The following is a 26,757-nucleotide window of genomic DNA, read 5'->3' as shown; positions in this document are numbered from 1 at the left end:
ATCGCCACCTTCCCGGCCTGTCTTTTACAGCCGTCCGATCGGCGTCTTGGCCTCAGCCCCGATTCTGAGCAAAGATTCCAGGTCTGGTGGGAGGGCTGCTTTGCAACAGCCGCATACTGATGCGACACTAGGCCATCACCTTTTCTCACTTGCTTATCGTTGGGAAGGATGCCGTTCTGTGCCTATCTTTGTGGCACTGTAGTGTAATGAGAAGCTTTGTTGACGGGTGAGAGAATATGCCAAGGTGTTAGGCCAGTCTCTTGGCATGATCGACATCAAAAAGGCCAAATTTAGCAATGCGACAACGCAGCTTCCCCCGATAGATGATGCACTCCTAGGCACGCTGGGGTCCAAAGTTCAAATTGAACGCTGTACCTCTCATTATCATTATCCTGTCTGGGTATCATGTACGAATTCTGCATGTGCAACCTCATCCTTGCCATGTTCCAAGTAACTATCCAACGCCCCGATGAGAAACCAAGATAGCCGACTTTAGTCTTCTTCAAATGCCCCTGGCATCTTGAGTCTTTCAGTATCCTGTGCGCCTTTGCTCCCTCCACCCTGGGTGCTTTCGACTTCGGAGCTAAATCTCCCCACTTCTTCTTTTTCTTTCTTCCTCTTGGTTCGAGGAACCGACAGAGACCTAGCTCGTTTTTCTTTCTCGTGGCCCGTCTGCGTTCCCTCGTCCCCGGAAGTGTCTTTCCATGGCAATGCTAAACTCAGACTTTTCCTGGGTTTTTCTCCTGTCTCTTGTTCATGCTTCAGCTCCTCTTCCTGTTTTCTCTCCTTTTCCTTTTTCTTCTCGATCTTCTTGATCACCTCGCCCGTCATCTCCTGCCTCATTAACCTCTCCAAGACATCCTTCTTCCTCGTCCTGCGGTCACCAATGGTAATCAAGAGCCCGGCCGTGATATTTGTGACGATGGAACAGCATAGAATGGTCGTCGTGGCCGCCACAGGTCTCCGGTGGGAAGGAATGCCAAAAGTTACGGCGCCTAGAGAAATCTGTAACAAAGAATGCAAATCCAGCAACAGGACGATGGCAATAAGCAGTCGCAAAGGAAATGCGTGGTGGGTTTCCGTCTCGTGAGGTTTGAAAAACGTGTGTGACTTGGCGAGCTTTGACTGGTGATGAATCAGGCGTGCTTGCTGCTTTTCTGACAAGACTTGGACGAACTCGTCCTTGTCTTTTGTAATCTTTTCTGTCGAGCTTGATCGCTGTTGCGTTTGTTGTGCTTCGAGATCATCGTCTGCAATGCGGTGTTCTTCCGCAATGGGCAAATCGTTGTGATCCTTGAGCTCGGGCAACGCTAATCTTTCGCGGCGCCTCCATGTTTTTCGGTGATATCTGGCAACGAAAAACATGTGGTACGTGTCCTTGGCTCGGAAGGGTGCCATACCATCTCCAACGATTGCGAAAAGGGCCACGAGGACATAGTCGATAATCTAAGGTGTCTGTTAGAGAATCGCTCCAATCAGCCAGATGTGCAAGGCGGCATCGCAACTCACATCAATCGCATACAACTGCTTTTCCGAGTCCCCGACGTACACCCATCCGATCAAAAAGAGAACCCAGGCAAGCCCAAACAGTGTGATGAGAGTGGCGTAGAGTGTGATCAGGAACCCCAGCGGTCGTCTAACATACTTTCCAAACGCCTTGAACCTCTGTTTGATCTTTGATCGTCGAGAATGCAGCATGTGCCTGACATAGTCGTTCAGCAACTTGACGTCCTCCTCCCTCCATCCCTGAAGCGAAGCATCGTTGGGCAGAATTGCGTATTGGGGTTCCGAGGTCAGGACAGATGAGAGGCTTGGTGAGCGCGGCCCTGCGTGTTCTCCTTGTTGTTCTCCCTGGACAGCGGCAGCAGCAGAGGCTATACTTTCCTTGGAAGGCGGGAAGGCACCAGGCATTGGTGGTAGTTGGGAGAGGTCATATGTCGGCCGTCGGTTCACCCACTTTCCCAGTGAAGGCAAGAAGAGCGAGTTTTGAATGTTGGTTATGGATGATAGAGTCGCCACCTCGGGGTCTTTGTGTTTGAACTATCAGATTATGTTTCTTAGAGAGGTCAGCCAGAGAGGAGGAAAAGCTCACCAATGACATCGAGAAAGTCGACAACCCTCGACTCATACACATCGTCGCCTGAGCCGCCAGATACTTGGTGCGGATTCAGCACAGTCTGTCTTCGTCTACCGAGGGCCCGGTGGAACCGCCCTGTATGTGGTGGCCCATCCTGCTGCGCATTGCTCTGGGAGGGGCTCTCGGGTACCGATGATAACGGGGGAACTGTTTCGATGGCCCTCGGCATGGATGGTCTCTGCGGTTCGGAGCTTGACCGTCGTCGACCACCACTCCTGCCCACATCCGTTGCATGGTCCTCTTCCCAATCGTGTGCTTGCGTCTGGGGCTCGTGGGTCATGGTCGGTGTAAGTCTGGATCCCAGGGCGGCCGGTCGCAGACGACGGAGTTGGATGGCTGATTGCTGACGGTCGAGAGGTCGGAAGGCAACGCTTCGTGCCGGTGCCGATGGGGGCCTGGCCGGGGCGACATGTTGAGGGGGTTGCTCTGTAATTGGGGTCAGAGGGGTAGCACCAGAGTCCTGTGTCGACTGTTGGACTTCTGGAGCCGGGCTGGCGCCGTTGAAGTAACTGTTGACATGGGCGACGTTGGTGGTGGAGGGGGAGGGCCTGTCAGGTTGCATCTCGAGGGTTCGTTCGAGGTTTGCAAGGCGAAAACAATCCTACCTTGGGGGGAGGGTAGAGATGGTGTTGTTTATTATTAGAGTTGCATGTTCCTGAATCCTGTCGGTGTCACCCTCATATGTCCTGCAGTTCCAGTTCGTCCCATTTGGGAAGGGACAAAAACATGGAAACCCATGGGCGGCTCAGGGCTGGCATGTTTGACCATGACGTCACAAGTTGACGTGTGCCCTGAAAGCCATGTTTCGTACCGATCCGGGCTGTGCTCGGTAAGGCAGTGGTGCATAGGTAAATAGTGATGCCCAATCTATGGGTACTCGGTTATACCTAAACAAAGAGTGGAAACCCTCGTTGTAGAGGATGGATGAGCAACAAGCACGTACAGAGGAACCAGACACGAAATCCACATCCATGACGGTGGGATAATAGTAGAATGAGGGTTGTATTTTGAAACTCTGAGCGTCTTACATAAGAGCATCAGTGGTTTAGTGGTAAAATCCATCGTTGCCATCGATGGGCCCCGTGTTCGATTCACGGCTGATGCAATCAATTTTGCTTTTTTTTTTTCTTTCAGCCCACCTCTTGCCACAGCTTTTCGCAGCTGCTGTTAGCAAAATGCTTCAACCAAGCAACCAAGCAACCAAGCTATTCTTTGGACAGTAGACCAGGTGTTCAATATGCTGCCTAGCTGTGTAGGTAAGTAACATTATCAGCATGAACTAGACCATGCAACCAATCGGCCCTCGGCGGTTTCCAACCATGTGAGTCGGCGGTGAACAGAAGTGGGTGCAGTGCTTACCTGTACCTTGCCTTCACTTCCCCCCACCGTTTGTTCGTCCATCCCGCCCGACTCCGTTGCCCGATAGCTCCACCGGTCCCGCCACGGCGGTTTTCATCGTCCGGATGAACAATGAGGCTTCTGAGGACAGATACCTTGGAGCTTGTCGAGTTTGTGGGCCGCGTCCCGCCTTATGTTATCTTGTCGCACACGTAGGAATGAGCCTTTTTTCTTTAATACCGTAATGAGATGGCCGTGAGCTGATACAACTCAATTGTCCTAGCTGGGGTCCGGATGAGGTGACTTTCCAAGACCTCTCAAAGCTGTCCAAGACAGCACTCCGCAAGAAGGCCGGATATGCCAAGATTGCAGGATGCTGTGCCCGCGCCATTCAGGACCAGTATGAATATGTATGGGTAGACACCTGCTGGTATGTCACTCTCCATTCATGCCTCAAACCCACTGTCTGATGAGCAACCAGCATCGACAAGACGAGCAGTGCCGAGCTGTCTGAAGCCATCAACTCCATGTACAGGTGGTATGCAGAGAGCGACATCTGTTACGCCTACATGGCTGACGTTGCGGCCGATGAGACCTCCCACCAGCTCTTCTCAGACACATCGTCAGCGTCGAGCTTGAGGAGGGATGTTGGGTCTCCGCCGCCCAAAGCCGCCTTCCGCACCATACCATCCATTCTGAGAGAGTACGACAAGCTGCCTAGGACTTTTGAGCACTCGAGATGGTTCACCCGGGGCTGGACGCTTCAAGAACTTATCGCTCCGCCATTGGTCGAATTCTACGATCATGATTGGCACGAGATTGGCACAAAATTCTCGTTGCGTAACATTATCGCCAAAGTCACGGGCATTCCCATCTTGGTCCTCGAGGGTGCTGATCCCTCAACGTGTCATGTTGCAGAGCGCATGTCGTGGGCTGCCAACAGACAGACTACGCGGATTGAAGATGCAGCATATTGCTTGCTAGGTATCTTTAAGGTTCATATGCCGCTGATCTACGGAGAGGGCCACCGTGCCTTCTATCGGCTCCAAAAAGAAATCATGAAGACGACCGAAGACTATACGATGCTTGCCTGGGGGCTGTCCAAGTATCTGAGCAACAAACACCACTGGAAGGGGGTCAAAGGGGATCCCCGTCGCCCCCTCGCCGATGGGCCGATTGATTTCGAGGAACACAATCGGAACCTGTGGACCTATGTCCGGTTGATTCCTGACAGTAATGTCAACTACGGAACGTCAAACCCAAGCTCGGCTGCCTTGATGGACGACACCCCGCCGCTAATTACGAGTCGTGGCCTTCGTGTCACACTTCTCCTTCGACCTGCAAGAAAAGCCTCTCACCAGCCTCAGGGCGGTCGCAATAGCACCACACCCGCCAACGCTGGCGAGTACCACGCTTACATCAACTGCAAAACCTCGCGCACCTCCAGTATCAACGACCCTTTGCTTCCTGTTTGTCTCGTGATCCGCCCAGAGCTCAAGCACTCCTGCTCCTCTTCCTCCAACGTCTACACAGGCTCCGATGACCCAGACAGCGCTTTTGTTCTCTTGGACAATCCGGCCGATCTGGCGCAGTTTTCCCGACAAACCATCTATCTTTCTACCGCTTCTCTGGACGACGCCCTCGGCAGCCTCAACCACCGCATTTCCTCCTTGTCCAAGAATCTGTATATACTGGACAAGCCACCTGCCTTGCGACCTGGTGACAGCACGAAAGCAACCTGGAAGATCACATCTTGTCACTCCCACGCCGTCGGGTCTGGCCCTGGTCATGGACACTACGAAGTCCCCCGCAAATTTACTTCTGCCAGCCTGTTTCAACCCTTTGAGCTCCCTCCCTACAGCGTCAGGTTGTTTGCTTTTGAGCTACCCGCCTCCCAAACGTCAGATCAGACCGACAACGCCTTTGGCATCGTGATAGGCAACGGCTGGTGCGATGTGATTTCACTGAATGATGTGGAATTTCAGGCAAAGTGGGGTGTTCTGGTCAGAAATGGGAAGTGGAACGAGGTTAATGCCCTCAGATACATACAGTTTGCTTGCGGGGCTTGCCATCATCCCGGGCAAGGTGCCAATGCAACAGCCATTCCGCACTCTAACCATGCCACCGGTGCCAATGGACAAGGGCTGGAGGACGATCATCTCAACCTGAGCAGCAGGCGGCCCAAAGATAGGGTGGTCAAGAAGGTTGGCTTTGGCGGGCTGGAGGTGGCCGTGAAGTTGAAGAAAGTGAGAAGGGTGGATATCAACTCTGAGAGTGCCATCAGGATACAATGGAGTGCAGTTACGATCTGAGGACAGATATGCTGGGTTAAGAGGCTTGGAGGAACTACTGAATCTGTATTTGGCCATCAGAGAAATAGACTTTTCTCAATGTTTTTTACGTTGATTGCTCTTCGATGCCAACTCTACATGAACTTTAAAAGTGACTTGGACATGCATATACACCAGAGGCCAATCTGATTCCTGTAATGATGATTGCGCCTAAGATGCCTAGCCAGAGACCTTCGATTCTTGAGGATAACTGGTGGCACTTTGAGATTGTGCCAGGAAGTCCCCATTAAAGCAGCCACGGACTGATGTAATTGGAACGGATAGTATGTACGTGACAACCATCTGAAGTACAGATGACGAAGCAAGAAACCGTGAAGATGGTAGGAGCGTGCAGCTGCATAAGTACGTTTAAAGCTGAACGTTGCCCTGCCTTGCACCTGCCCAGAAAAACAGACGACAGTTTCATGCTAAGTCATGGGTGTTTTATGCTTGCTCTTGGGGGACAGGGAGCTGAGACAACCAAACTCGCACTGACGCTGGATTCTCAGGGGCTCTGGAAGAACTCGGCATGCAACGTCCCACTCCTGCCAAGACTGGCACCCCTGTTCATGCGAGCCTCCCCAACGGGGTGTCTTCGACTTGGCTTTCTGAAGATACGAAGCCACGGTGTTCTGTTGAATATTCACATGCTGGAGCTCACAGTGAGTTCGTCGACCTAAGCATCAAAGGCACCTAGGTGCGCGGAATAGTATCACATAACTTCACTCTGTTAAGATGTGTATTCATAGGTAGGTACCTAACAAGCTTGGTACTTAGTTAATCGAGTTGAGTTCGCTTCGGGTTTGGCACGCAAGTTGAGGTTCAAGGTGGGGTCAGCCTCCCGGTTCACAACAGCTCCGAGTCTCAAACAGCTCCATCAGAACAGTCAACCCCGGCTCTTACACACTGACCTCAAAAAGACTCTCATCGCATCTGTGTACACGATAGGACTTTGGGATGACAGATTACCTCATCGATCGGGTGTGTGTCTGAATGCGTGCTTCGTCCCAGGGGTTTGTGACCTCTCATTTGGAGACAGGACATGGAGCGGACTGGAGAGAGCGGAACTTAGGGAAGGGTACCTCATAGATATTTTGCAAGTGGTGCGTACCTTAGCTGACAGGCCAAAAAGCAAGATGCACATAAACGAATACTACCACCGTCATCTTATCAAGGTCTGTTCATGATCTGAGGATCGCAGAAAGATCCCTACGGGTGCGTGATCACCACAACAACGCCGGGGACAGTGAGGGCTGAGCCCGGAAGAGAAAAGAAGCTGCTCTCCCAGTTCCAGGTCCGTCTTGTCGTCCCAAGCCGTCCAAGCCTTTTTTTGCAACAAAAGTGCGCAAAGCGAGTACTTGGCTGCAATGGGCAGCGGAGTCGTAAAAGAGAAGGAAACAAATTCTTGAAACAAGAAGCCGGAGTGTCGAGGTTCCAGGCTCCTCCAATGTCGCGTCCCCTGCGTCCGCTGCGACGTCAGACCTCTTGTGGGCACAGACAAGGCAAAAAGGGGTTTAGTGCGGGGGAGTCAACAGCCCCCCCCGCTTGGCCAAGCGAGGGACCACGGCCGCTCTTCTTTGAACCTCCGTCTAAAAAATCCGAATTCTTGACAGCCGTTGACATCACGGCAAGTCCCGCACCCACCAAAGACGGGAGTGCAAGCATGGGCCGACCCAGAGGCCTCGATGATGTCGCTCCGGCAAACTATGGTTCGAGTTTTACATCTCTCGATCCCCAATATCATGATCAATGCTGGTGTCCCGTCGCCATCAGGACTCAAGAAGCAGCCCCCTTCCTTTTCATTGTAAATACAAGCCAGCAGTTATCAACAGCTGACTCTGGGCTACAAAAGCAAAAGTTTGTGTTGGACTAGTCTACCTTAGTGTACAAACTACAACATCTTGGCATGGATCTTGAGGAGCCTCAGGGGTCGTATCTCGATGCTGGGTGCTTCACAGCCCTTGCAGACACCTCCTGGCTTCTTCCTGGCTTGGTCGTGGCATCGCTGCCTCCCAAGCCCCCGGGCACCGGGGGTCTGATGCCAAGTCGGGGCGAGGAAACATCACCACACCGGATTAAAACTACTTGGATCTCCTGGCTCACTGCTGCACGGATCGACCAGGTGTTTCCTTTCCTTCCCGTCCGTCCTCTTCCCTCTTCCCACCCTCCTCTCCCTCACCTCGACCTTTCCCTTTCTTTATTCCTTTCCTCTTCAACCATCGCCAAGCCCGTCCCCCTCATCCACAGTGCAAGCGTTGTTGCATGTGGTGAAGCGGTGTTGTTGTCATTCTTTTTTACTATTTTTCGATTCACCAACGGAGCAGGATACTCATCGACCATTTTACTATTACTTGATATTCTTTTACATACTCAACTGCTTCATTTTGTCAGAGCGCAAGCCGTTCACTTTATTTCTAACGACCGTCATCATTTTCATCGCATCATCACGATCCGGATCATCGGGAGCATAACACCAACCATTTGTGTATATTTTTAAGTTTTTTTTGACATCAGATATTGGAAGGAGGACAAAGATGGGCTTCTTCAACCCTCTGCGAGTGGCTCTGGCCCTTCTGGTCCCCCTCGCTGCCGCCGGGGCTCCCGCAGCAGTCCCCGAAGTGGTCACCGAAACCGTCGTTCACACACAAACAGTAAAAGAGACTGTTCATGTCACGGTACCAGTCGTTCACACAAGCACCGTCGTCTCTGTAACCCACGTCACCGTCCCGACGACAGTACATGTATCGGTGCCAGTACATGTCACAATCCCGACAACAGTTCACGTCACGGTACCCGTCACCCACACGACGACTTACACCTCAACACTCGTATCGCACGTCACTGTTCCCACCACGATAAGAGAGACGTCGACCGTTCATGTCACCCAGTCGGTTTCAGTCCACGTAACTCAGACCGTCCCCGTCCATGTCACCCAGACAGTTGCCGTCACCCACACCGCCACGAGCACTCTGGTTCACACCCGCACCGAAACGAAGGAGAAGGTTGTCACGGCGACGCAGGATAGGCCAGTCACGGTTCCGGTCACACGCACCGAGGTCAGCGAGAGGTTGGTTACCGTCACCAGCGTTCATGTCAGCGAGAGGCTGGTCACCCATACCTCGGTTGTCAGTGTTCCTGTCACCAAGGAGAAGCTTGTCAGCGTTCCCGTCACCCATGTTGTCAGTGTGCCGGTCACCAGAACCGAGACGAGAGCGGTGACAAGCACCCACACAGTGAGCGTGACTGTTCCGGTAACAAGGACCGAGACTCGGGCCGTTACCCAGGTTCTTAGCGTGCCAGTTACGCACACCAAGGTCAGCGAGAGGCTGGTGACGACAGTGCAGGTGAGCCAGAGGCTGGTCACATCTGTTATCACCCAGGTGGCCACCCACACCGTCAGTGTGCCTGTCACCCAGCTGGTAACCCGGACAGAGGTCAAGGAGAAGGTTGTCAGCGTGCCTGTCACCCAGGTCAGCGAGAGACTGGTCACTTCAGTGCAGGTCAGCGAGAGAGTCGTGACCAGCACCGCTGTCCAGAGCCATGTTGTCACCCAAACTGTCCCGGTTCATGTCACCCAGACCGTTCCGGTTCATGTCACCCAGACTGTGCCAGTTCATGTCACGGTCCCTGTCACCCGGGTCGAGACCCAAGTCAGAACAGAAGTCAGGGATAGAGTGGTTACTCAGACGTCTGTCCACCACCAGACCGTCATGCACACCGTCACCAGTACTCAAGTTCAGCATGTCACCGTCGTTCAACCTGTGGCGGCTCATCCCGTCACCACCACCAGGACGGTTCATGTCACGGTGAACCAACCCGTGGCGGCTCATCCAGTCACCACAACTCAGACCGTCCACGTGACAGTGACGCCTTCGGAGTGCGCAGGTCAGGAAACCGTGGCGCCCATCGCCCCACCGGCTCCTCACCCTCCTCCGGCCCAGGAGGCTCATCCCATGCCAGCACCGGCACCCGCGCACCCCGGTGTAGTCCCCGTGGTCATCATGCCTCCGGTGCACTCACCGATCCCGGTGGTGCACCCACCTGTTGTTGTCCACCCGCCACCAGCAACTACCTCGGCAGCGGCACCGGCACACACCATGACCCCAGTCATGGAGCATGAGCCAGCACACACCACGCCCACGGTGTACACAAGACCACAGAGAAAGGCGATGAGATTCAGGAGAGCAATGTAATTCGTCAGCAAGAGTAGCGGTTGGGCGACGGATGGCAATACCGTGGTGGAGTTTCGCTGGAAAGAATTGTTAGCGGCCGGGGCAATATTGAGGATGGACGAGGGCATCTGGCGAAACAAAATTGACTTATCTTCTTTGGCGTTTTCTTGTTTCCCTGCAAATGTCCTTGATAGCTCTCAAAGACCAAGGAATAATGACATGAAGCGTCTTTGTTTTTTTCTGTTTAGTTTTTTATACATCCTTTTTGTTAGATTCTCTCTTATCACTTTCTTTGCCCGGCGACGGGCTCACTGGGCAGAGCAGGATACAGGACTGGGCACATACACTTTATTATTGCATTGCTGTTCTTGGGAATACCTACCTACCTGCCTATCTACCTGTCTATCTAGTCTCTATACCAATACCCTACAATGAAGAGGAACTGCCTATTTACACAGTTGACGCGTGTATTTGTTCCGTATGTATTTATCTAGGTACTTTGTGATTCATTAACGTACGTTATCAGTGAGTGAGGCATATCAGTGAGTGGGGCACTTTCGACGCGACGCGACATCTTTGTACTCAACAACCACTTTTCTCTACCATCAAAGATGCCCTCTACTTCAAAAGAAAGCCAAATAATCTTGGCTCTCCAGGCTCTTCAAAATGACGAAAAGCTAAGTATACGGGCTGCGGCTAAGGCCTATAGAGTCTCCCAGGCAACGCTAGGGCGCCGACGCGCTGGCAAGCCTGCACGATGCGACACTACACCCAAGTCGAAAAAGCTCACTCAATTAGAAGAGGAGGCTATTGTCTAATACATTATTGAGCTATGTGCGCGAGATTTTCCACCCAGATTGCGTGGTGTGGAAGATATGGCCAACCAACTGCTACGCGTACGCGATGCGCCCCCTGTCGGCAAGCTCTGGGTACATCGATTTGTTAAACGCCAGCCAGAGCTCCGTACGCGTTTTACGCGTAGATACGACTACCAGAGGGCCAAGTGCGAGGATCCAAAGGTTATTAGCGAGTGGTTCGCGCTTGTGCGGAACACTAAGGCCAAGTACGGTATTATAGATGACGATATCTATAACTTCGACGAGACTGGGTTTATGATGGGTATTATCTTCGCGGGCATGGTAGTTACGACCTCGGACGGCCTTAGTAAGGCGAAACTGGCCTAGCCTGGTAACCGCGAATGGGCAACGGTAATCCAGGGAGTCAATGCCCTCGGTTGGGCCATCCCTCCTTTTATTATCTTAGCCGCGCAGTACTACCTTGCCAACTGGTATACCGAGTGCAACCTACCGTCCACCTGGCGCATCGCAACCACCGATAATGGCTGGACTACCAATCCAGTAGGCCTAGATTGGATCAAGCACTTCGACTATTATACGGCGCCCCGGATAAAGGGCAAATACCGGTTGTTAATCCTCGACGGCCACGAGAGCCACCACTCGACCGAATTCGAGCGCTACTGCTAGCAGAACAACATCATTACGCTCTACATGCCTCCACATTCTTCACACTACCTCCAACCACTCAATGTCGGCTGCTTTGGGCCATTAAAGCAGGCGTACGGCCGCCAGATCGAGGACTTGATGCGTATGCATATCAACCACGTAAGCAAGCTCGAGTTCCTCTGTGCCTTCCGCGAGGCCTTCTTCGCCTCTATAACGGAGAAGAATATACCGGGTAGCTTTGCGGGTGCTGGCCTTGTACCATACGATCCAAAGAGGGTACTTTCTAAGCTAGATATAAAGCTTCGTACGCCAACACCCCTATCCTCAAGGCCGGGCACGGCACTCCCTTGGCTCTCCCAAACACCACACAACCCTCGAGAAGCTACCTCACAGTCAGAGCTTATTAAAACTCGGATATCAAACCACCAGGGTAGCTCTCCAACATCTATGTTGGCTGCTGTGGATCGATTAGCTAAAGGTACACGATGACTGTAATGCACGAGGTGGCTCTTCTACGTATGGAGCTCTCGGCACTCCGAAAGGCCAATGAGGCACTTAGTAAGAGACGGAGAGCCAAAAAAACACGTGTGAGGCTTGGAGGGTCACTTACTGTACAAGAGGCACAGGATCTACTGGATCAGAAGGCTGTGGGCGAGCAGGTAATCCAGGAAAATCGACAAAGTGGTGGTGGTACAGGGGGGTCTCGTACGAAGACTCAGTGCTGTGGTATATGCGGCAAGCCTGGCCATAATGCGCGCACTTGCCAGGAGGCTTAAGAAGCCTCAGATTCAGCTGTTTCTGATGTAATTATAGTCGGTTCCTAGTGTTGTGGTCTGGCAATTGAGGATAGTTGTAATAGAGTAGTAGAAGGTGCCTCACTTACTGATATGCCTCACTCACTGATAATGTACGTTACCTATACCACGGTACTAAGGACACTCATCATTGCTTCAACCGTGACAGTGATGCTGGCATTCAATGTTCTCAGAAAGAGATTCAATGACCATGAAGTGCACTTTACGGTCATTTTGTGGCTTCATTACGAATCTAGATTCTGAAAAAAATCCGTAGCCGAGAGAACTCCATGCTTTTAGCATGTCGCCACCTCGATTTATGCAGAGCAAGTTATGCAAGTTGTGCACGGGTTATCCAAGCTCCCGCTGTTTACGGCAGATGTTCATCCCGTGGTGGAGGCTAGAATCCTGGCTTGTGCGGCAGATGCGACTTTGGCGATCCAGTAACCCTCTTAGGCCAATGATTGCCGTTCTTTTGGACGGGAATCCCGGAGTAACCCACAGATTACGACGATACCATGAGATTTGTCGAGGAAGGGATGCAGGCGAACAGATCAATGTAGCAATGATTGTTCGCATGCAATATGCTCGTTCCAAAATAAGTAGGAAGCTGCCTTGTTCCATTCGGGTGCCGGATCACGATGTGAGTTGTGCAAAGACTTGCCATGTCTCCACCAGAATCATAAGTATTTGTGCTTTTTCTCAACAAGACTATATATATTTCATACAGAGCTCGGCTGCTTTTCCCCGAGTTCTAGGTCTTTATCCTTTCCATCTGCCAAAACACCATCGGCTGCTGTTCTGGCAGCTTGAATTATGGCCATGATGGTTTCACCAACTGACTTTCTCGACGCTCATTACTACCTTTACTTGTTTGTCCTCTTCACTGGTGCTTTCCTCCTTCGAGACACACTTCGAAATCGCCATCTATCCCGATTTCCTCACCTCAACCCCAAGCCTGTGACGGAGCTGACCAAAACTCGCATCCGCAAGGAGTTCTTCACCACATCCTACACCATCATTCGTCAGTGGTTCCACACCAACCCCGACAAGGCAGTCCGGGTCACGGCAGATGTGGGCGATGTCATCATCTTGCCCGTCCGACTGGCCAATGAAATCAAAAACGACCCCCGGTTGAGCTTTGGAGGGTTTATTTACAACTCGTTCCACGCGAGCCTACCGGGGTTTGAAGGCTTCAGAGAGGGTGCCAGGGATTCGAGGATTGTGCAGGCAGTCATAGCGCGCGATCTGACAAAGCACCTGAGTAAGTGTATCGGATTTTTTTTTGGTATTGGGGTGGCAAGGACTGACTTGTGGTTACCTTCAGACAAGGTGACCGAGCCTCTGGCAGAAGAAACGAGACTCGCGCTTGATGAGCTACTACCCCATAAGATGGCGAGTGCAACATGGCAGCCCGTCGAGATTCGCGATACAATCCTACACCTCATTGCACGCATCTCCTCTCGCGTGTTTCTAGGCAGCGAGCTCTGCCGAAATGAAGACTGGCTCAAGGTCACACGCGACTACACAACCGATGCTATGCGCGCGGCTATTGAGTTACGTTTCGTCCCCAAGCCTGTGCGATTTCTGGCACACTGGTTTATGCCGTCTTGCCAAAAAGCAAGAGTGCATGTCCAGGAGGCAAGACGGATCATTGGGCCTGTTCTGGAAAAGAGAAGAGCACAAAAAATGGCCGGCAACGGCAATTTTGACGACGATGCTATTGAATGGTACGTTCTGCGATTGTCTTTGCTCTGTGAGAAGTCTTATGCTTATTAGAGTTAACTGGTGTGTACAACAATAGGTTCGAGCACGAGGCACAAGGCAAACCGTATGATCCTGTCATTGCGCAGCTTGTCATGAGCATGGCAGCCATCCATACCACGACCGATCTGACAATGCAGGTTTTGGCCGATTTGGTCCAGCATCCTGACATGATTGACCCTCTGCGCGAAGAGATCGAGTCGGCTCTTCGGGAGGGTGGCTGGACCAAGAACTCGCTTTACAACATGAAGCTTTTGGACAGCGTGATCAAAGAGAGCCAACGGATCAAGCCAATCGGCCTTGTCTCGATGCGTCGTGTGGCTACAGCGCCCCTCACCTTGTCAGACGGCACCTACATTCCCAAGGGTGCCACGATTGCCGTGTCAGCAGAGCGCATGTGGAATCCAGCTGCTTATCCTGGAGCTGACTCGTGGGATGGCAACCGGTTTCTGAGGATGCGATCTGTTCCAGGCAGCGAGCATGTTGCGCAGTTGGTTAGCACCAGCCCTGAGCACATGGGCTTTGGACACGGGCAGCATGCCTGTCCTGGGCGCTTTTTCGCGGGAAATGAAGTCAAGATTGCGCTTGTTCACTTGTTGCTGAGATATGACTGGCGACTACCTGAGGGAGCTGCAGCCCCAAAGCCAAGAACACTGGGCTTTGGTCTTGGGGTTGATCCGAGCCTGCGCTTGGAGTATCGGCCGAGAACCAGAAATCTGGGTGATCTGGGTGGCATTGAGGTTTGGTGAGATTGGCAGGAATCTGGAGAGACGGGGCGAGGTATCTTGGCTGGGCCTGGTGCGGCAGAGATTAGAGTCACTGAAAGGGAGTGTACGGATATACATGTGTTGGTGTTGTACAGTACCTAGTCATAGGTAGAAAATTCATATTATTTGAGCCACCTTCCCTTTGCACAAAACCCAAAATGCCACAGGCTACCTATGCCGACTAAATTCAACCAGCGCCACTTCCAGTCCCTAAAAGCAAAACAATCTCGCATCCTCTATTTCCAGTTCAGAATGTTGTAGGGCGTTCTCCTCGGGTCGCCTTCCGTATCCACCAAGAGACTTCTCCGTCTCGATTCTTCCACAGCGGGGGTGTTCTTTTGGGCAAACATCTTGTCGATGGTGGATGACTCATGTTGCAGTTGGTTTTTGATGTAGCTGATTACGCCGTATACTATAAAACCAACCGGGTCAGCGAGCGTTCGGAAGGGAAATGATGCGAGATGGGAGCTACCTGATGCTGCCACCACGATGCCTGGAACAACAACATTGGCTGCTACTCCCTTGGGAACTGCTCTGGGGAGGGAAGAAGGATTGGGGAGGGCAGCGGCCGACAGGCGGGGAGTTGGACGAAAGGCGGGCATGTTTTAGTTGCTTGATGTAGGTAACTCGTCTTTTATTGTCTTTGAGCTTTGGTGATGCTGTGATGCTGTGATGCTGTGAGACCTAGGTACTGAATTGAGAGCGGGAGACAGAGGCTCTTAATTTATTTTCTGTTTGGCTCCCACTCCCACGAAATGTTGTCAGCTACATCGCCAAGATGGACTGAGAACAGCATCTCGTTCCAGGCATAAGTCCATGTTGGCACCAGACAAGTCCAAAGTGTGCTGATGATTCCAGCCTGTATGGTGTGGCACAAGACCAGATGGCACGATGGTGGTGCGACGACCCACTTTTTGTTGCACATGGGAGGAATCCAGCTGAAGGCCTCAAGAATGGAAGAAGGAAGGTCTGCCGTAAACACCCGAACAGTGGCTGTTATGGCGGCAGGGCCCGGGCGATGATCATGACTAGATCAAAAAGCCTTGCTTCTCTTATTAATTATGACCTCTGGGCCTTGACTACCTATCTACCTGATGTCTGGTTTGTTCCAAACGGTCGCCAGACAAAAGCCACCTGGGGCTTGGCGTTTGCCAGTGCGAGACACTTCTGGCAAGCAGCCAAGTCTGCCAAGATTGGCAATGGATAGGTTTTCGACGGCCGGACAGAGCTGGGCTGCCAAGATTGGTGTGGCAGGGCCGTGCACGGTGCACCGAGTAACTTGGCGTGTCGGGAAAACAGCGGGAAACGCTGCAGACGCATAGTAGCAAACTCAACTTGCCTCGTAATTTCATCATTTCATCGTGACTCCAAGCGTGACGCCGATTCTGCCACTGTACAGCAGCATTGTTAGTCAGCCATGGCACCCCAGGGCGGCGAGGAGGCCATGAACCCTAGGGCCATTCAGGCTCTGGAGACTCTGTGCCAACGCTATAGGCTCTCGCGCGCCGCGCTTCTCGCCGACTTCAACAACACGTCGTCGCAGGCCGTTTGGGGACAAATCAACTATTGGTCCCGGGAACGCCAGATTCTGGATTATGATGAAGCTAAGCGACTTCTCTATCTCGGCCACGCCCAGAACCCTTCGCGTGGCCTGCCTCGTGTTCCTTCCGACCCAAACCGCTGGATCCCCACCGACATTGAGGAGGCTGATGAGATTTACTGCCGAGAGGTCTTCAGCCGAGAAGGTAACACGACCCCTTGGCGTTTTGTTTTTTGTTTTTTTCCTTCTGAATCGCTTTTGAATCGACGCAGTTTCTAATAGATGAATACCTGAAGGGGTCAGGCCACGCTTACTTCCTGGCTTGGGTCGAGTTCGAAGCGCGCGCAACCGCCGCAAGAGCCTTAGCACAAGTCCCGTCATTCCTGGGCCTGAACCCGCTCAAGTCCAAGAGAGCGCCCAAGAGCATCGGCAGCTCCAGCAGTTTCAAAACATCCAACAGGAAGAAGACCCATGGCAGGGGCAGCATCCCGACCAACAGCAAGATCAGGGCGATACCATCATTGCCGCTGCCGTCCCGCAACCGCCCAACCTGGACATTGACCCCGGCTTGCAGCACGTCACTTCAACCTTTCAGCTAACCCCTGAGACTGATGACGGCGTGCCCATGATGCCGAGTCGTCGCTCAACCCGCACCTCTGTCAGGAAAAGGCGCCATCATGATTCACCCCCACCCTCGGCCCCTAGCCATGTGCCGGCAGCCAATGACGAGATTTCTCCAGTCAATGATGATACACCGGCCACCCCGGCGGCAACAGTCGATGGTCAAACTAACGGACATACCAATGGCCAAAAGCCTGCTGTCTTCACCGACATGTCCGCTGCCCAACAGCTGTTGGCATTCCAGAACGGGGCCGAAGACTCAGACCTTGCTGCCGAGACTGATAGCGACCAAGCAGCCAGTCGAAAGCGCCGCCGTACTGACCAGGAAACACCCAACGCCAGCAGTGACGCCTACCAGCCCATCTACACTGCCGCTCCCGTTGCCTACAAAGAAGACGAAGCCATCTCGTTCCTTGTTGATGCCACCAAATCCAGCTTTGTGCAGAAGCTCCATCAGTACCAGGATCTGATGGTTGCAATGGCTGGTCACCAGCAGCGCCTTGCCAAGATTGATCAGGCTCTGGGGAAAGTTACAAGTCAGCTTGAAGATGCCACCAAGTTCCTTGCCGAGCGCCGCGAGATGTTGGTCAACATTGAATCAAAGAGGCAAATGACGCAGGCAGGCCTGGAAGCTGCCGAGTTCAAGGTCTGGCAGGAAAACCACCCCGCCCTGGCCGCTCAGGTAATGGGACCTATGAAGCTCACCTTGGCTCAGCTAGCCGAGGATAAGAAGGAGATTGAGTACCAAATCAAAGATAAGACCATGGAGATGGAGCCCCTCCTCGAAGACAAAGAGGAAGGAGAGCAGGAGAGAAAGGTTGTGATTGTTGAGGCTGGATTTCCCCTCGCCTACCAGGACGGCGATATTGAGAATAGCCTAGATTGGCTGAAAAGAAAGATTGAGGATCTGAAAGCATACATGTTTATTCTTGGCCTGGGTCCTTCCCGTGTAGGTGAACAGGTTCGGGAACATGGCGGGGTTGGTGTTGATGCGAGCGTCTACCTATAAAGACACCTTACTATGTGAAGTACTGGCCATGACGAACATGGCAAGAAGGATAGAAATTGCTGGATTGATATGGTCTTGTTGCTACCTGGTGCTTTGTTTTTAACATAGCAAATAATCTTTGAAATATACTATAATATCAGACTACGTGGAAGGCACATGCTGGGCTGCAACAACGGGAGACGATGTTTGGGGGTAGTTTGTCCACTCTCAGCCCTTCCGTCGAGCCTGTCCCCGGATATAGGCCTGATTTCAACTCTAACACCTAGATAGGTACGCAAACTCCTGGCTTACTTTCACTTGGAAACGGGCTTTAAAGAAACACCGCTGCGGAACGTCAAAATCAAAATGTAGATCTCTTGGCGCAGCCCTTCAAGCCGGACCATTTACCGGGCTTGGTGTCGCATGAAGTCAAATTACCCGTTTAAGCCTCGAAGAATGTTCCAGTCGTTAATATATTCCACTGAAAGCAACATTCTCCAAGACAAACGTCACACATGGTAAATGAAGCGGGGGAAACAGACTATCAGACGTGTTGATGAGATGCAGATACCCCATGAACTTTGAGCGCTTGCCCCCGCACCCACCAACTCCCTTTAAGAAGGGGTGACTTTTCCCACATTGATCAAACAAGATTACAAGGATCCGTGACGTCTGAAGTCATAAGAAAGCGTCACACAGAGATGCGTACTGCACACTCCCTTGTATGGTTGGCCACAGCTGCCACAGTTGCCACCGCCGTCAGGATCAACAAGCCCCGTCTTCTGTCGAAAAGACAGATGAATTGGGAAGAGCAGGAAGAGGCAACATACGACGATGCCTGCAATATTGGTTATTGTTCTGTGTTCGGAGCGTGAGTATTAACCCCCACCATCAATCATCATCTGGACCTACCCACGGCCAAAGACGAGTCTGACAAGAATGGCACATGGACAGAACTATTGGCGGCTGGGGGGCTGAGCACAACTTTGTGAAGACAGTGGATGAGTTTACCGCTGCCATGGCAGGAACAGAAGTCGGCGTAGTTATTGTCGGTGCGGCTATTGAGGCAGAAGGCATCCAAGTTGCAGTAGGGTCCAGTAAGACCATTATCGGTGCTCCTGGAAGCTGTATGTTGTTTCACACACCAAGTTTTTTTGTCGCTCAGCACTGACACACCACACTTGCTGTTAACAGCTCTGAGCGGTATCAGCCTGCTGCTAAAAGACAGCCGCAACGTTATCATCCGTAACCTAGTCATCTCCAACACCAAGACCGATGCTATCACTATCCAGAACGGCCGCTCCATCTGGCTCGACCATCTAGACATCTCGGCTTCGGGTGGAAAGCTTCTAGGAATCACTAGCGGCAGTGACTACATCTCGGTGAGCCACAACAAATTCCACGGCTTCTCACACGCCTTCGATTCAGCCGTGGCAATCGGGCACCCAGACAGCAGCGCTCTTGAGGACAACGACAAATTCCACATAACATTTGCGAGAAACCACTTTGTGAACGTCACCAATGCCCTGTCGTTCCGATCCGGCACTGGGCATATCTTCAATTCGTTCTACGAGAAGCCACAGAGAGGTCTTGACATTGGAAGTGGTGGGAAGGTGCTGGTAGAGAAGAGTGTGTTTGACGGAATTGGGACTGGAAATGCAGTGTTTTCCTCTGACGGGAGAGGCTATGCTACCATTAAAGACGTCGTGGTTGTTGGCGCCTATGGGAGCTTCCCTCCCGAAGCCGACCTGAGCGAGGAAAATGTGACATATCCGTATGACTGGTTCATCTACGAAACAGCCAAGGTCAAAGATGTAGCTAGTCGATGGGCAGGGCAGACGCTCAAGTTCATGTCTTGGGATTAGTAATGAGGTATCTAGGTACATCACTAGACACTGTTATGTGCGTGGCAAGGAATCAATAATCCGTCTGTGAGGCGGCTTTTTAGCTACCAGCTTCCTGGATCCTTTCCGAGTCGCCGGATCCCACTGCCACGAGCGGGGAAACAGTCACACTATTGCCTTGATGGCTCCCCTTCTAGGTGTTAGATGGACCGTTGAAACCAACATCAAGGGACCACTGCAGACAACAGCACATGGTAGAGGCCTTGGCAAGGGCAAAAAGCAACCCAACTCGGAATGGACAGGGGCTGGCAGCCGTTTTCCTGCAGATGCCAAGACTCATCATGGTAAGATTAGTCTTTCCATCTCTTGTTTTTTTAATTTTATTTTTTATTTTTTACATCCTCATACCTAACGCGCCATGCCACAAGCCGACTCTGCTCTGACGTCGAGGAGGCATGTTGGGTTCTCTTGAGATCTTCTCTACACCAACGACACCCCCCTTCGGTAGCCAGAACACCCAATCGCGGGTCTGTTCCGACAAGTTGGCCGGAGCGGGGAAGTGCTGACATGCAGTGGTGTGCCTGGAATGTCCGGGGAAGGAAAGGCGTCCCCGCTCAACCACAGAAACCCCTGGTCCAGCGCAACATCGCGGCTTTGTTAGTGGGACGCAACAGCTAAAGGTGATCCAGGAGGCTGGAAATCGACCAGAGACAGGAAGGCGAGCCCCTTACCTTGGGATCATCTTGCGAAGAAGCCCCGACTAGTACCTGGTGGCTACAGAATCTATAAAGCATGAGAGAACCTCCTCTGTTGTTTCTTTTCACCGAATCATCAAGTCCAAAGAGCCACCAAAGTTTGGCCAGGTCTGACTAGACCTATCTTGACCTCCAACCATGTTACGCCTCACAACAACCATCCTCACCGGCTTGACCATCTTCGCCATCCCGGCCTTTGGTGGCGGCGGGGGTGGGCATGGTGGCTACACCAAACCAGAAGACAACGTCTACGATTATGTGATCGTTGGTTCTGGACCTGGAGGTGGTCCTCTGGCAACCAACCTCGCCAAGGCCGGCCACTCTGTGCTCTTGGTCGAAGCCGGCGATGACCAAAGCAACAACCCCACGTCCGAGATTGGGGCGCTATTCTTTTTGCCCTACCAGGATGCCTCTATGCGATGGGACTTCTTTGTACGCAACTACGCAAATGAGAGTCGCCTACTGCAGCACAACCATCGCGTGTACCGCAAAACCGATGGCACCTTTTATGTCGGCACGAGCCCCCCTGCGGGAGCGACTCTTTTGGGTATTCATTACCCCCGCGGTGGAACTCTTGGGGGAAGTTCTGCTGTCAACGCCATGTCATCCGTCTTGCCCAGTGACAGCGATTGGCAAATTATAGCCGATCTGACAGGTGATACAAGTTGGAAGTGAGTTCTCACCCCCTTATTTTTCTTCCCGCGGCAATCGGCAGAGAACTAATGTCACAACCCGTCTCTTCTCAGCCCTACCGCCATGCGATCCATCTTTGCTCGTATAGAGAACAACCACTATCTACCATCTGGCACTCCGGGCCATGGCTTCAACGGTTATTTTGACACAAACATGAGCGATGAATCTGTTTGGGTGGGGCAAGACGACATGACCACGGTGATGGCTGAGGCTGCCGACGACCTCGGTCAAGATCCTCTGAATATTGTCGACCACCTGACAGCCGACGTCAACGCCCTTGACCCGGCCCGCGACCAGAGTGTGGGTGTATTTGGTTCTGCCGTTCACTGGGACGAGAATGCTCGTCGCTTCTCCTCCCGAGATCTTGTTCTGGAGACCGCCAGTGCCCTCACCGCTGCCGGCAAGAAGAAGTATCCGCTCTGGATTCAGCTCAACACTCTGGCGACCAAGGTGACCTTCAAAGATATCAATCACCCCCACCGCAAGCCCAAGGCAACAGGTATTGAGTACCTCCAAGGGCAGTCCGTCTATCGAGCAGATCCCAGGAACACAGCTTCCAACAATGGGACATGGGGCCGCGCTTTTGCCCGCAAGGAAGTCATTGTGTCCGGTGGCACCTTCAACTCACCCCAGCTCTTGAAGCTCTCGGGCATTGGTCCAGCAGAAGAGTTAGCTTCCTTTGGTATTCCTCTGGTGAAGAACCTCCCAGGTGTGGGCACCAACCTGCAAGACAACTACGAGGTTCCCATCGTCGGCCACGCGGCCAGCAATCTCACCACTCCGCCCCCCGACCCGGCCGACCCTGCTTGCTGGTTTGGAGCACCCGGGGACCCTTGTGTCACGCTCTGGCAAAGCCAGCAGGGACCGTACATGAAGGGGGCCACTCTCAACGCGGTCTTTAGGAAAAGCATTTCGCCGGCTTACAACGAGCGTGACATGTTTCTCGTCGGCGGGCTCTTCGCACTCAGAGGCTTTTGGCCACCCACTGATAGCATTGTGCCCGACCCGCCAAACATGTTTGGCTTCTCGACCGTCAAGATCGGACCCCAGTCGCGCGGCGGTAAAGTCCTCCTCACCAGCGCCGACCCCAGAGATGTGCCGAGCATCAACTTTCACTTGTTCGAAGAAGGTGACGCTGGCACGGCCATGGATCTGGCCGCTGAGTTGGACACTGTCAAGTTTGTGAGGAGATTATTTGCCTCTGTGCCAGCTCCTCTCGGGCCAATTTCTCCTGTTGAGCCGCCATGCTACGGCGGAATGTCGGCCGACGGCACATGCGATGACGCCGCCGACATTGAGTGGCTCAAGAACCAGATTTTCGGACACCACCCGACAAGCACATGTGCTATCGGAGCTGACTCTGACCCCAACGCAGTGTTGGATAGCAAGTTCAGAGTGAGGGGCGTTCGCGGCTTGAGGGTGGTCGATGCCAGTGCTTTCCCCAGAGTACCAGGCCCGTTCCCGGTGCTGCCCACATTCATGCTCAGCGAGAAGGCTTCTGAGAGTGTGTTGGCTGATGCTCATACTTGGTGATGATAGCTATTGGGAATAATAACTCATACATGTTGTTTGATATATCATTGCAATGTATTCTGGTGCACTTGGCCAGGCCAGTGCTGACCTTGTCCGGGTTGAAAGATTGTACCTTCATGTTGGCCCATCTGCATCTGAAAATGTTGTAATTGTTCAAGGGAGTGGCAACACTGCACCCTGTTCTTCATTACAATATCTCCGGGTGATTTTGGTCATTCGTCAGACAACACTCCAAGCGTCACTTGAGCCTTTGGATCACCACAAACCCATTCCTTTTCCAATCAACCAAGCCCATCTGCATTCCGGATAACAGTCCGTCATTCCGAACTCTCTCAAGTCTTGTGTGTACTACCGGGAAATTGACTTCCCTTCCACTGTCGCTACCCATTTCTCAGAAGAAGCTTTCATTTGGAGAGATCGGGATGTGGTCACTGGTGGCTAAGCGACACCACATGACTGCCCTACGTGGAACACAATAGCGCAATATAGAGTTCTTTCGGAGCAGAGCTTGTTTTCTATTCATTTACGGCTTCATTAGGAACCCGCTTTGAAGAGCTCAGTTCGCCTTCAGGAGTCAAGACTTAGGTAGGAACGAGGACCCCACTAGCAGGTTAACCCAGAGCATATCTTGTTGAGGAGAAACAGGAACTGATACCGGCACGAAATAACCGCCCTCGCACAGTTCATTGCCTACCTACTGCAGGAACAAGATAAAATAATATGGGAGACTGTAGTCTGGCCGAACACGGCCGACCCACGAATCGGAGCGGGGGGCTCCGCTTTGCTCATTCTCCGGGCTAAATTCACGGGGCAAACACGGCCGCCAACCTCTATCGCCTATCTTTTCTTCTCACCTGGCAGCAGACGCCCGGTGATTGGCAACAAATGAGGCGAGAGTGTACAAGAAGTGTGCAGGGGTTCGTGGGCAAATAAGGCACTCCGGTACAGGCATCCGAAAGCTGATAATTAAGATCATACCAGCCGTATATAAAGCCAAGGTCTGGTGTTGTTGCAGTGGGCGGCCAGGCTTGCATCAACTGCCGCCCCCGCAACGGTCTCGGCGCCGGTTGAGACGGTGTCATGGAGTGGGCGAGGGCTGCCAACGACGTCAAAAACACCAATAGGGTGTCCGATCGAAGTTGGCTCGGCACTTCAGTGAGGGGCCGATTTTAATTGCCGTTTATATTGGCTTTAGAGCAAAAGATGGCCGGCTCGGAACATGGCTGTGGGAAGGGACCTCTGGTTGGAGACGACGTTGCACTGCGGGGCCAAGTCTCCGTGTTCAGTTGCGATGCCTCCAAATGCTGGCCCAAACCGACCCGGGAAAAAGACTAGAGATCATCAGTGGGCGTGACGCCTGACGCCTGACGCCTACTACTACTACGTGCTGCACCAAGGAGGATCGCCCCCTTTTCTTTTCTTTCTTACTTTTGCCTGTAGTGGAGGTGCAATAATATTCGGGGGGCAGAGGGGCAGGGGGGCAGGGGGGCAGGGGGTTAGCAAGAACCCTGGCGGCAAGTAAACAACAATACATTACGCTCGCCACACCACACCACATCGTGTGCCTTCTCCATCTGCCTACCCCAGATCTCCACGGCAGTTAATCTATCTCGCTACCACCGCCAAGGCACCTCGCGGATTCTTCCTCTCGCAATGGACGATTAACCGTTGGCTGATCAATTAGATGGCATGGCACCGCAGAGGTTTGGATATGGGAATTCGGCTCACTCTTCCACGCAGCGGCTCTTTGGATGGTTCACGTGGTGCCTGGAACCAAGTTTCCGAATCGGGAGGCTCCAGCACGGGAGTCGAGGTCGGGATCGTCACAGCCTGAGAACCCTCTCAGTCCGAATTCAGTCTCTCTTGACTGGACCCAGGAAAACATATAAACGACCTTCGCGCTGTGCTACCGACGTCCTTCTTTCTTCTCGATCACGCAACACCAGCCCTTCTTCCATCTTTTCACCAAGAGTTGCCCACCATGATGATGAAGCAGTATCTTCAGTACCTGGCCGCAGGTTCCCTCATGGCCGGCCTCGTCGCCGGTCAGGGCGTCGGCACCCAGCAGACCGAGACTCACCCCCGAATCACCTGGAAGAGGTGCACGGGCAAGGCCAACTGCACGACCGTCCAGGCTGAGGTCGTCATCGACTCCAACTGGCGCTGGATCCACACCTCAGGCGGCACCAACTGCTACGATGGCAACTCCTGGAACACAGCTGCCTGCAGCACCGCCACCGATTGCGCGTCAAAGTGCTTGATGGAGGGTGCCGGCAACTACCAGCAGACCTACGGTGCTTCCACCAGCGGTGACTCCCTCACTCTCAAGTTCGTCACCAAGCACGAGTATGGCACCAACGTCGGCTCTCGTTTCTACCTCATGAACGGTGCCTCCAAGTACCAGATGTTCACCCTCATGAACAACGAGTTCGCCTTTGACGTCGACCTCTCCACGGTCGAGTGCGGTCTCAACTCGGCCCTGTACTTCGTCGCCATGGAGGAGGATGGTGGCATGCGCAGCTATCCCACCAACAAGGCTGGTGCCAAGTACGGTACTGGTGTAAGTTCTCCCACCCGCTGCCCTGCCTCCCAGCCACTGACATGATGGGGGGGGGGGGAAACAGTACTGCGACGCCCAGTGCGCTCGTGATCTCAAGTTCGTCGGTGGCAAGGCCAACATTGAGGGCTGGCGCGAGTCGTCCAACGATGAGAACGCTGGTGTCGGTCCCTATGGCGGTTGCTGCGCCGAGATCGATGTCTGGTATGTCTAACCGACCCGGTCCATCTTGTTTTCAAGTCGACAAAAGCTAACACGCAGAATAGGGAGTCCAATGCCCACGCCTACGCCTTCACCCCCCACGCCTGCGAGAACAACAACTACCACGTTTGCGAGCGTGACACCTGCGGTGGTACCTACTCCGAGGACCGCTTCGCTGGTGGCTGCGACGCCAACGGCTGCGACTACAACCCCTACCGCATGGGCAACCCCGACTTCTACGGCAAGGGCAAGACCGTCGACACCACCAAGAAGTTCACCGTCGTCACCCGCTTCCAGGATGACAACCTTGAGCAATTCTTCGTCCAGAACGGCCAAAAGATCCTCGCTCCCGCTCCCACCTTTGACGGCATCCCTGCCAGCCCCAACCTCACCCCTGAGTTCTGCTCGACTCAGTTTGATGTCTTCACGGACCGCAACCGCTTCCGTGAGGTCGGTGACTTCCCCCAGCTCAACGCTGCCCTCCGCATCCCCATGGTCCTCGTCATGTCCATCTGGGCTGATCACTACGCCAACATGCTCTGGCTCGACTCCGTCTACCCCCCTGAGAAGGAGGGCGAGCCCGGTGCTGCCCGTGGCCCTTGCGCCCAAGACTCCGGTGTTCCCTCCGAGGTCAAGGCCAACTACCCCAACGCGTACGTCCCTCGCCTGCCTCTTGTGCTTCTCTGTGCAGTTCAGATGCTAACAAACACTACAGCAAGGTTGTCTGGTCCAACATTCGCTTCGGCCCCATCGGCTCCACCGTCAATGTGTAAGAAAACAGACTTTTGTCGCCAGGAAAATAAAGCCCCCAATAAAAGGATGGCGGCGGCAGTGGTGGTCAAGGCAGTTGTCAAAAATACTCTTTTTGTTTGGCTGGTGCTTCTGCTGGATGTGCCGGAATTCCTTTCACTTTCAACGCACATAGTTACTTTTTTTCACCACCGACATAGCCCAAGAATGTATCTAGTTCCCCCCCATGCCCCGACTCCCTTAGCTTCACCATCATTGTCATGTAGAAGGTGAATGAATGAGTATTACACCCGGAAAAGGCCTCCCAGATTGTTTGTGACGGCGACTGCCGATTTATCTGCTCCAGACGAACATACCTAGGGGCGCTTCTCGCCGCCCACTCGTTTGGTCATCTGAAGACAGGTAGGATCATCGGTTTTTAGAGGAGCAAAAATCTCGAATGAGTTGTGTCACCTCTGTCATTGTGGACTCGGACGGCTAGAGGTACTCCGGCATGTTTAGATAGTCAGT

General features: G+C 52.9%; 10 protein-coding genes and 1 non-coding gene across 11 annotated transcripts; 7 read left to right on the top strand and 4 right to left on the bottom strand.

Annotated features, from left to right (window-relative positions):
• Nucleotides 1-278: 278 nt before the first annotated feature.
• On the bottom strand, nt 279-3,024 carry QC763_611580 (uncharacterized protein). The gene is made up of 3 exons (XM_062914978.1): nt 2,093-3,024; nt 1,510-2,027; nt 279-1,446 (listed from the first exon to the last, which is right to left on the bottom strand). Exons 1-3 carry the CDS (start codon nt 2,697-2,699, stop codon nt 493-495), a joined length of 2,079 nt encoding a protein of 692 aa, XP_062762407.1. The 5' UTR covers nt 2,700-3,024; the 3' UTR covers nt 279-492.
• A 147-nt stretch (nt 3,025-3,171) lies between these two features.
• On the bottom strand, nt 3,172-3,242 carry QC763_0088260. Its single transcript has one exon. It is a non-coding gene; the product is annotated as a tRNA-Gly (tRNA).
• Nucleotides 3,243-3,318: 76 nt separating this feature from the next.
• QC763_611570 (uncharacterized protein) lies at nt 3,319-5,920 on the top strand. Its single transcript, XM_062914977.1, has 3 exons — nt 3,319-3,687; nt 3,759-3,905; nt 3,957-5,920. Exons 1-3 carry the CDS (start codon nt 3,608-3,610, stop codon nt 5,785-5,787), a joined length of 2,058 nt encoding a protein of 685 aa, XP_062762406.1. The 5' UTR covers nt 3,319-3,607; the 3' UTR covers nt 5,788-5,920.
• Nucleotides 5,921-8,339: 2,419 nt separating this feature from the next.
• QC763_611560 (uncharacterized protein) lies at nt 8,340-9,998 on the top strand (the record flags this gene model as incomplete). Its single annotated transcript, XM_062914976.1, has 1 exon — nt 8,340-9,998. The coding sequence occupies one exon, from the start codon at nt 8,340-8,342 to the stop codon at nt 9,996-9,998; it is 1,659 nt and encodes a 552-aa protein (XP_062762405.1).
• Nucleotides 9,999-12,963: 2,965 nt separating this feature from the next.
• QC763_0088220 (uncharacterized protein) lies at nt 12,964-14,899 on the top strand. Its single transcript, XM_062906227.1, has 3 exons — nt 12,964-13,498; nt 13,562-13,964; nt 14,039-14,899. Exons 1-3 carry the CDS (start codon nt 13,051-13,053, stop codon nt 14,745-14,747), a joined length of 1,560 nt encoding a protein of 519 aa, XP_062762403.1. The 5' UTR covers nt 12,964-13,050; the 3' UTR covers nt 14,748-14,899.
• Nucleotides 14,217-14,886, bottom strand: QC763_0088230 (uncharacterized protein; the record flags this gene model as incomplete). Its single annotated transcript, XM_062906228.1, has 2 exons — nt 14,217-14,793; nt 14,864-14,886. 2 exons carry the CDS (start codon nt 14,884-14,886, stop codon nt 14,616-14,618), a joined length of 201 nt encoding a protein of 66 aa, XP_062762404.1. The 3' UTR covers nt 14,217-14,615.
• Nucleotides 14,900-15,001: 102 nt separating the features above from the next.
• Nucleotides 15,002-15,890, bottom strand: QC763_611520 (uncharacterized protein; the record flags this gene model as incomplete). The annotated part of the gene is made up of 2 exons (XM_062914975.1): nt 15,238-15,890; nt 15,002-15,177 (listed from the first exon to the last, which is right to left on the bottom strand). Exons 1-2 carry the CDS (start codon nt 15,365-15,367, stop codon nt 15,002-15,004), a joined length of 306 nt encoding a protein of 101 aa, XP_062762402.1. The 5' UTR covers nt 15,368-15,890.
• Nucleotides 15,891-16,094: 204 nt separating this feature from the next.
• On the top strand, nt 16,095-17,962 carry QC763_611510 (uncharacterized protein). The gene is made up of 2 exons (XM_062914974.1): nt 16,095-16,510; nt 16,602-17,962. The coding sequence occupies exons 1-2, from the start codon at nt 16,183-16,185 to the stop codon at nt 17,933-17,935; spliced, it is 1,662 nt and encodes a 553-aa protein (XP_062762401.1). The 5' UTR covers nt 16,095-16,182; the 3' UTR covers nt 17,936-17,962.
• Nucleotides 17,963-18,586: 624 nt separating this feature from the next.
• QC763_611500 (uncharacterized protein) lies at nt 18,587-19,868 on the top strand. Its single transcript, XM_062914973.1, has 3 exons — nt 18,587-18,785; nt 18,869-19,041; nt 19,109-19,868. The coding sequence occupies exons 1-3, from the start codon at nt 18,616-18,618 to the stop codon at nt 19,777-19,779; spliced, it is 1,014 nt and encodes a 337-aa protein (XP_062762400.1). The 5' UTR covers nt 18,587-18,615; the 3' UTR covers nt 19,780-19,868.
• Nucleotides 19,869-19,926: 58 nt separating this feature from the next.
• On the top strand, nt 19,927-22,739 carry QC763_611490 (uncharacterized protein; the record flags this gene model as incomplete). Its single annotated transcript, XM_062914972.1, has 2 exons — nt 19,927-21,184; nt 21,260-22,739. The coding sequence occupies exons 1-2, from the start codon at nt 20,652-20,654 to the stop codon at nt 22,737-22,739; spliced, it is 2,013 nt and encodes a 670-aa protein (XP_062762399.1). The 5' UTR covers nt 19,927-20,651.
• A 1,981-nt stretch (nt 22,740-24,720) lies between these two features.
• QC763_0088170 (uncharacterized protein) lies at nt 24,721-26,542 on the top strand (the record flags this gene model as incomplete). The annotated part of the gene is made up of 4 exons (XM_062906226.1): nt 24,721-25,299; nt 25,364-25,500; nt 25,563-26,150; nt 26,213-26,542. The coding sequence occupies 4 exons, from the start codon at nt 24,721-24,723 to the stop codon at nt 26,268-26,270; spliced, it is 1,362 nt and encodes a 453-aa protein (XP_062762398.1). The 3' UTR covers nt 26,271-26,542.
• Between the last annotated feature and the right edge of the window lie 215 nt (nt 26,543-26,757).

This window comes from Podospora pseudopauciseta, chromosome 6 (assembly GCF_035222475.1).
Source record: "Podospora pseudopauciseta strain CBS 411.78 chromosome 6, whole genome shotgun sequence".
Lineage (NCBI taxonomy): Eukaryota > Fungi > Ascomycota > Sordariomycetes > Sordariales > Podosporaceae > Podospora > Podospora pseudopauciseta.
The sequence above is the reverse complement of the archived record's forward strand: the minus strand, read 5'-3'. Positions and strand labels throughout refer to the sequence as shown.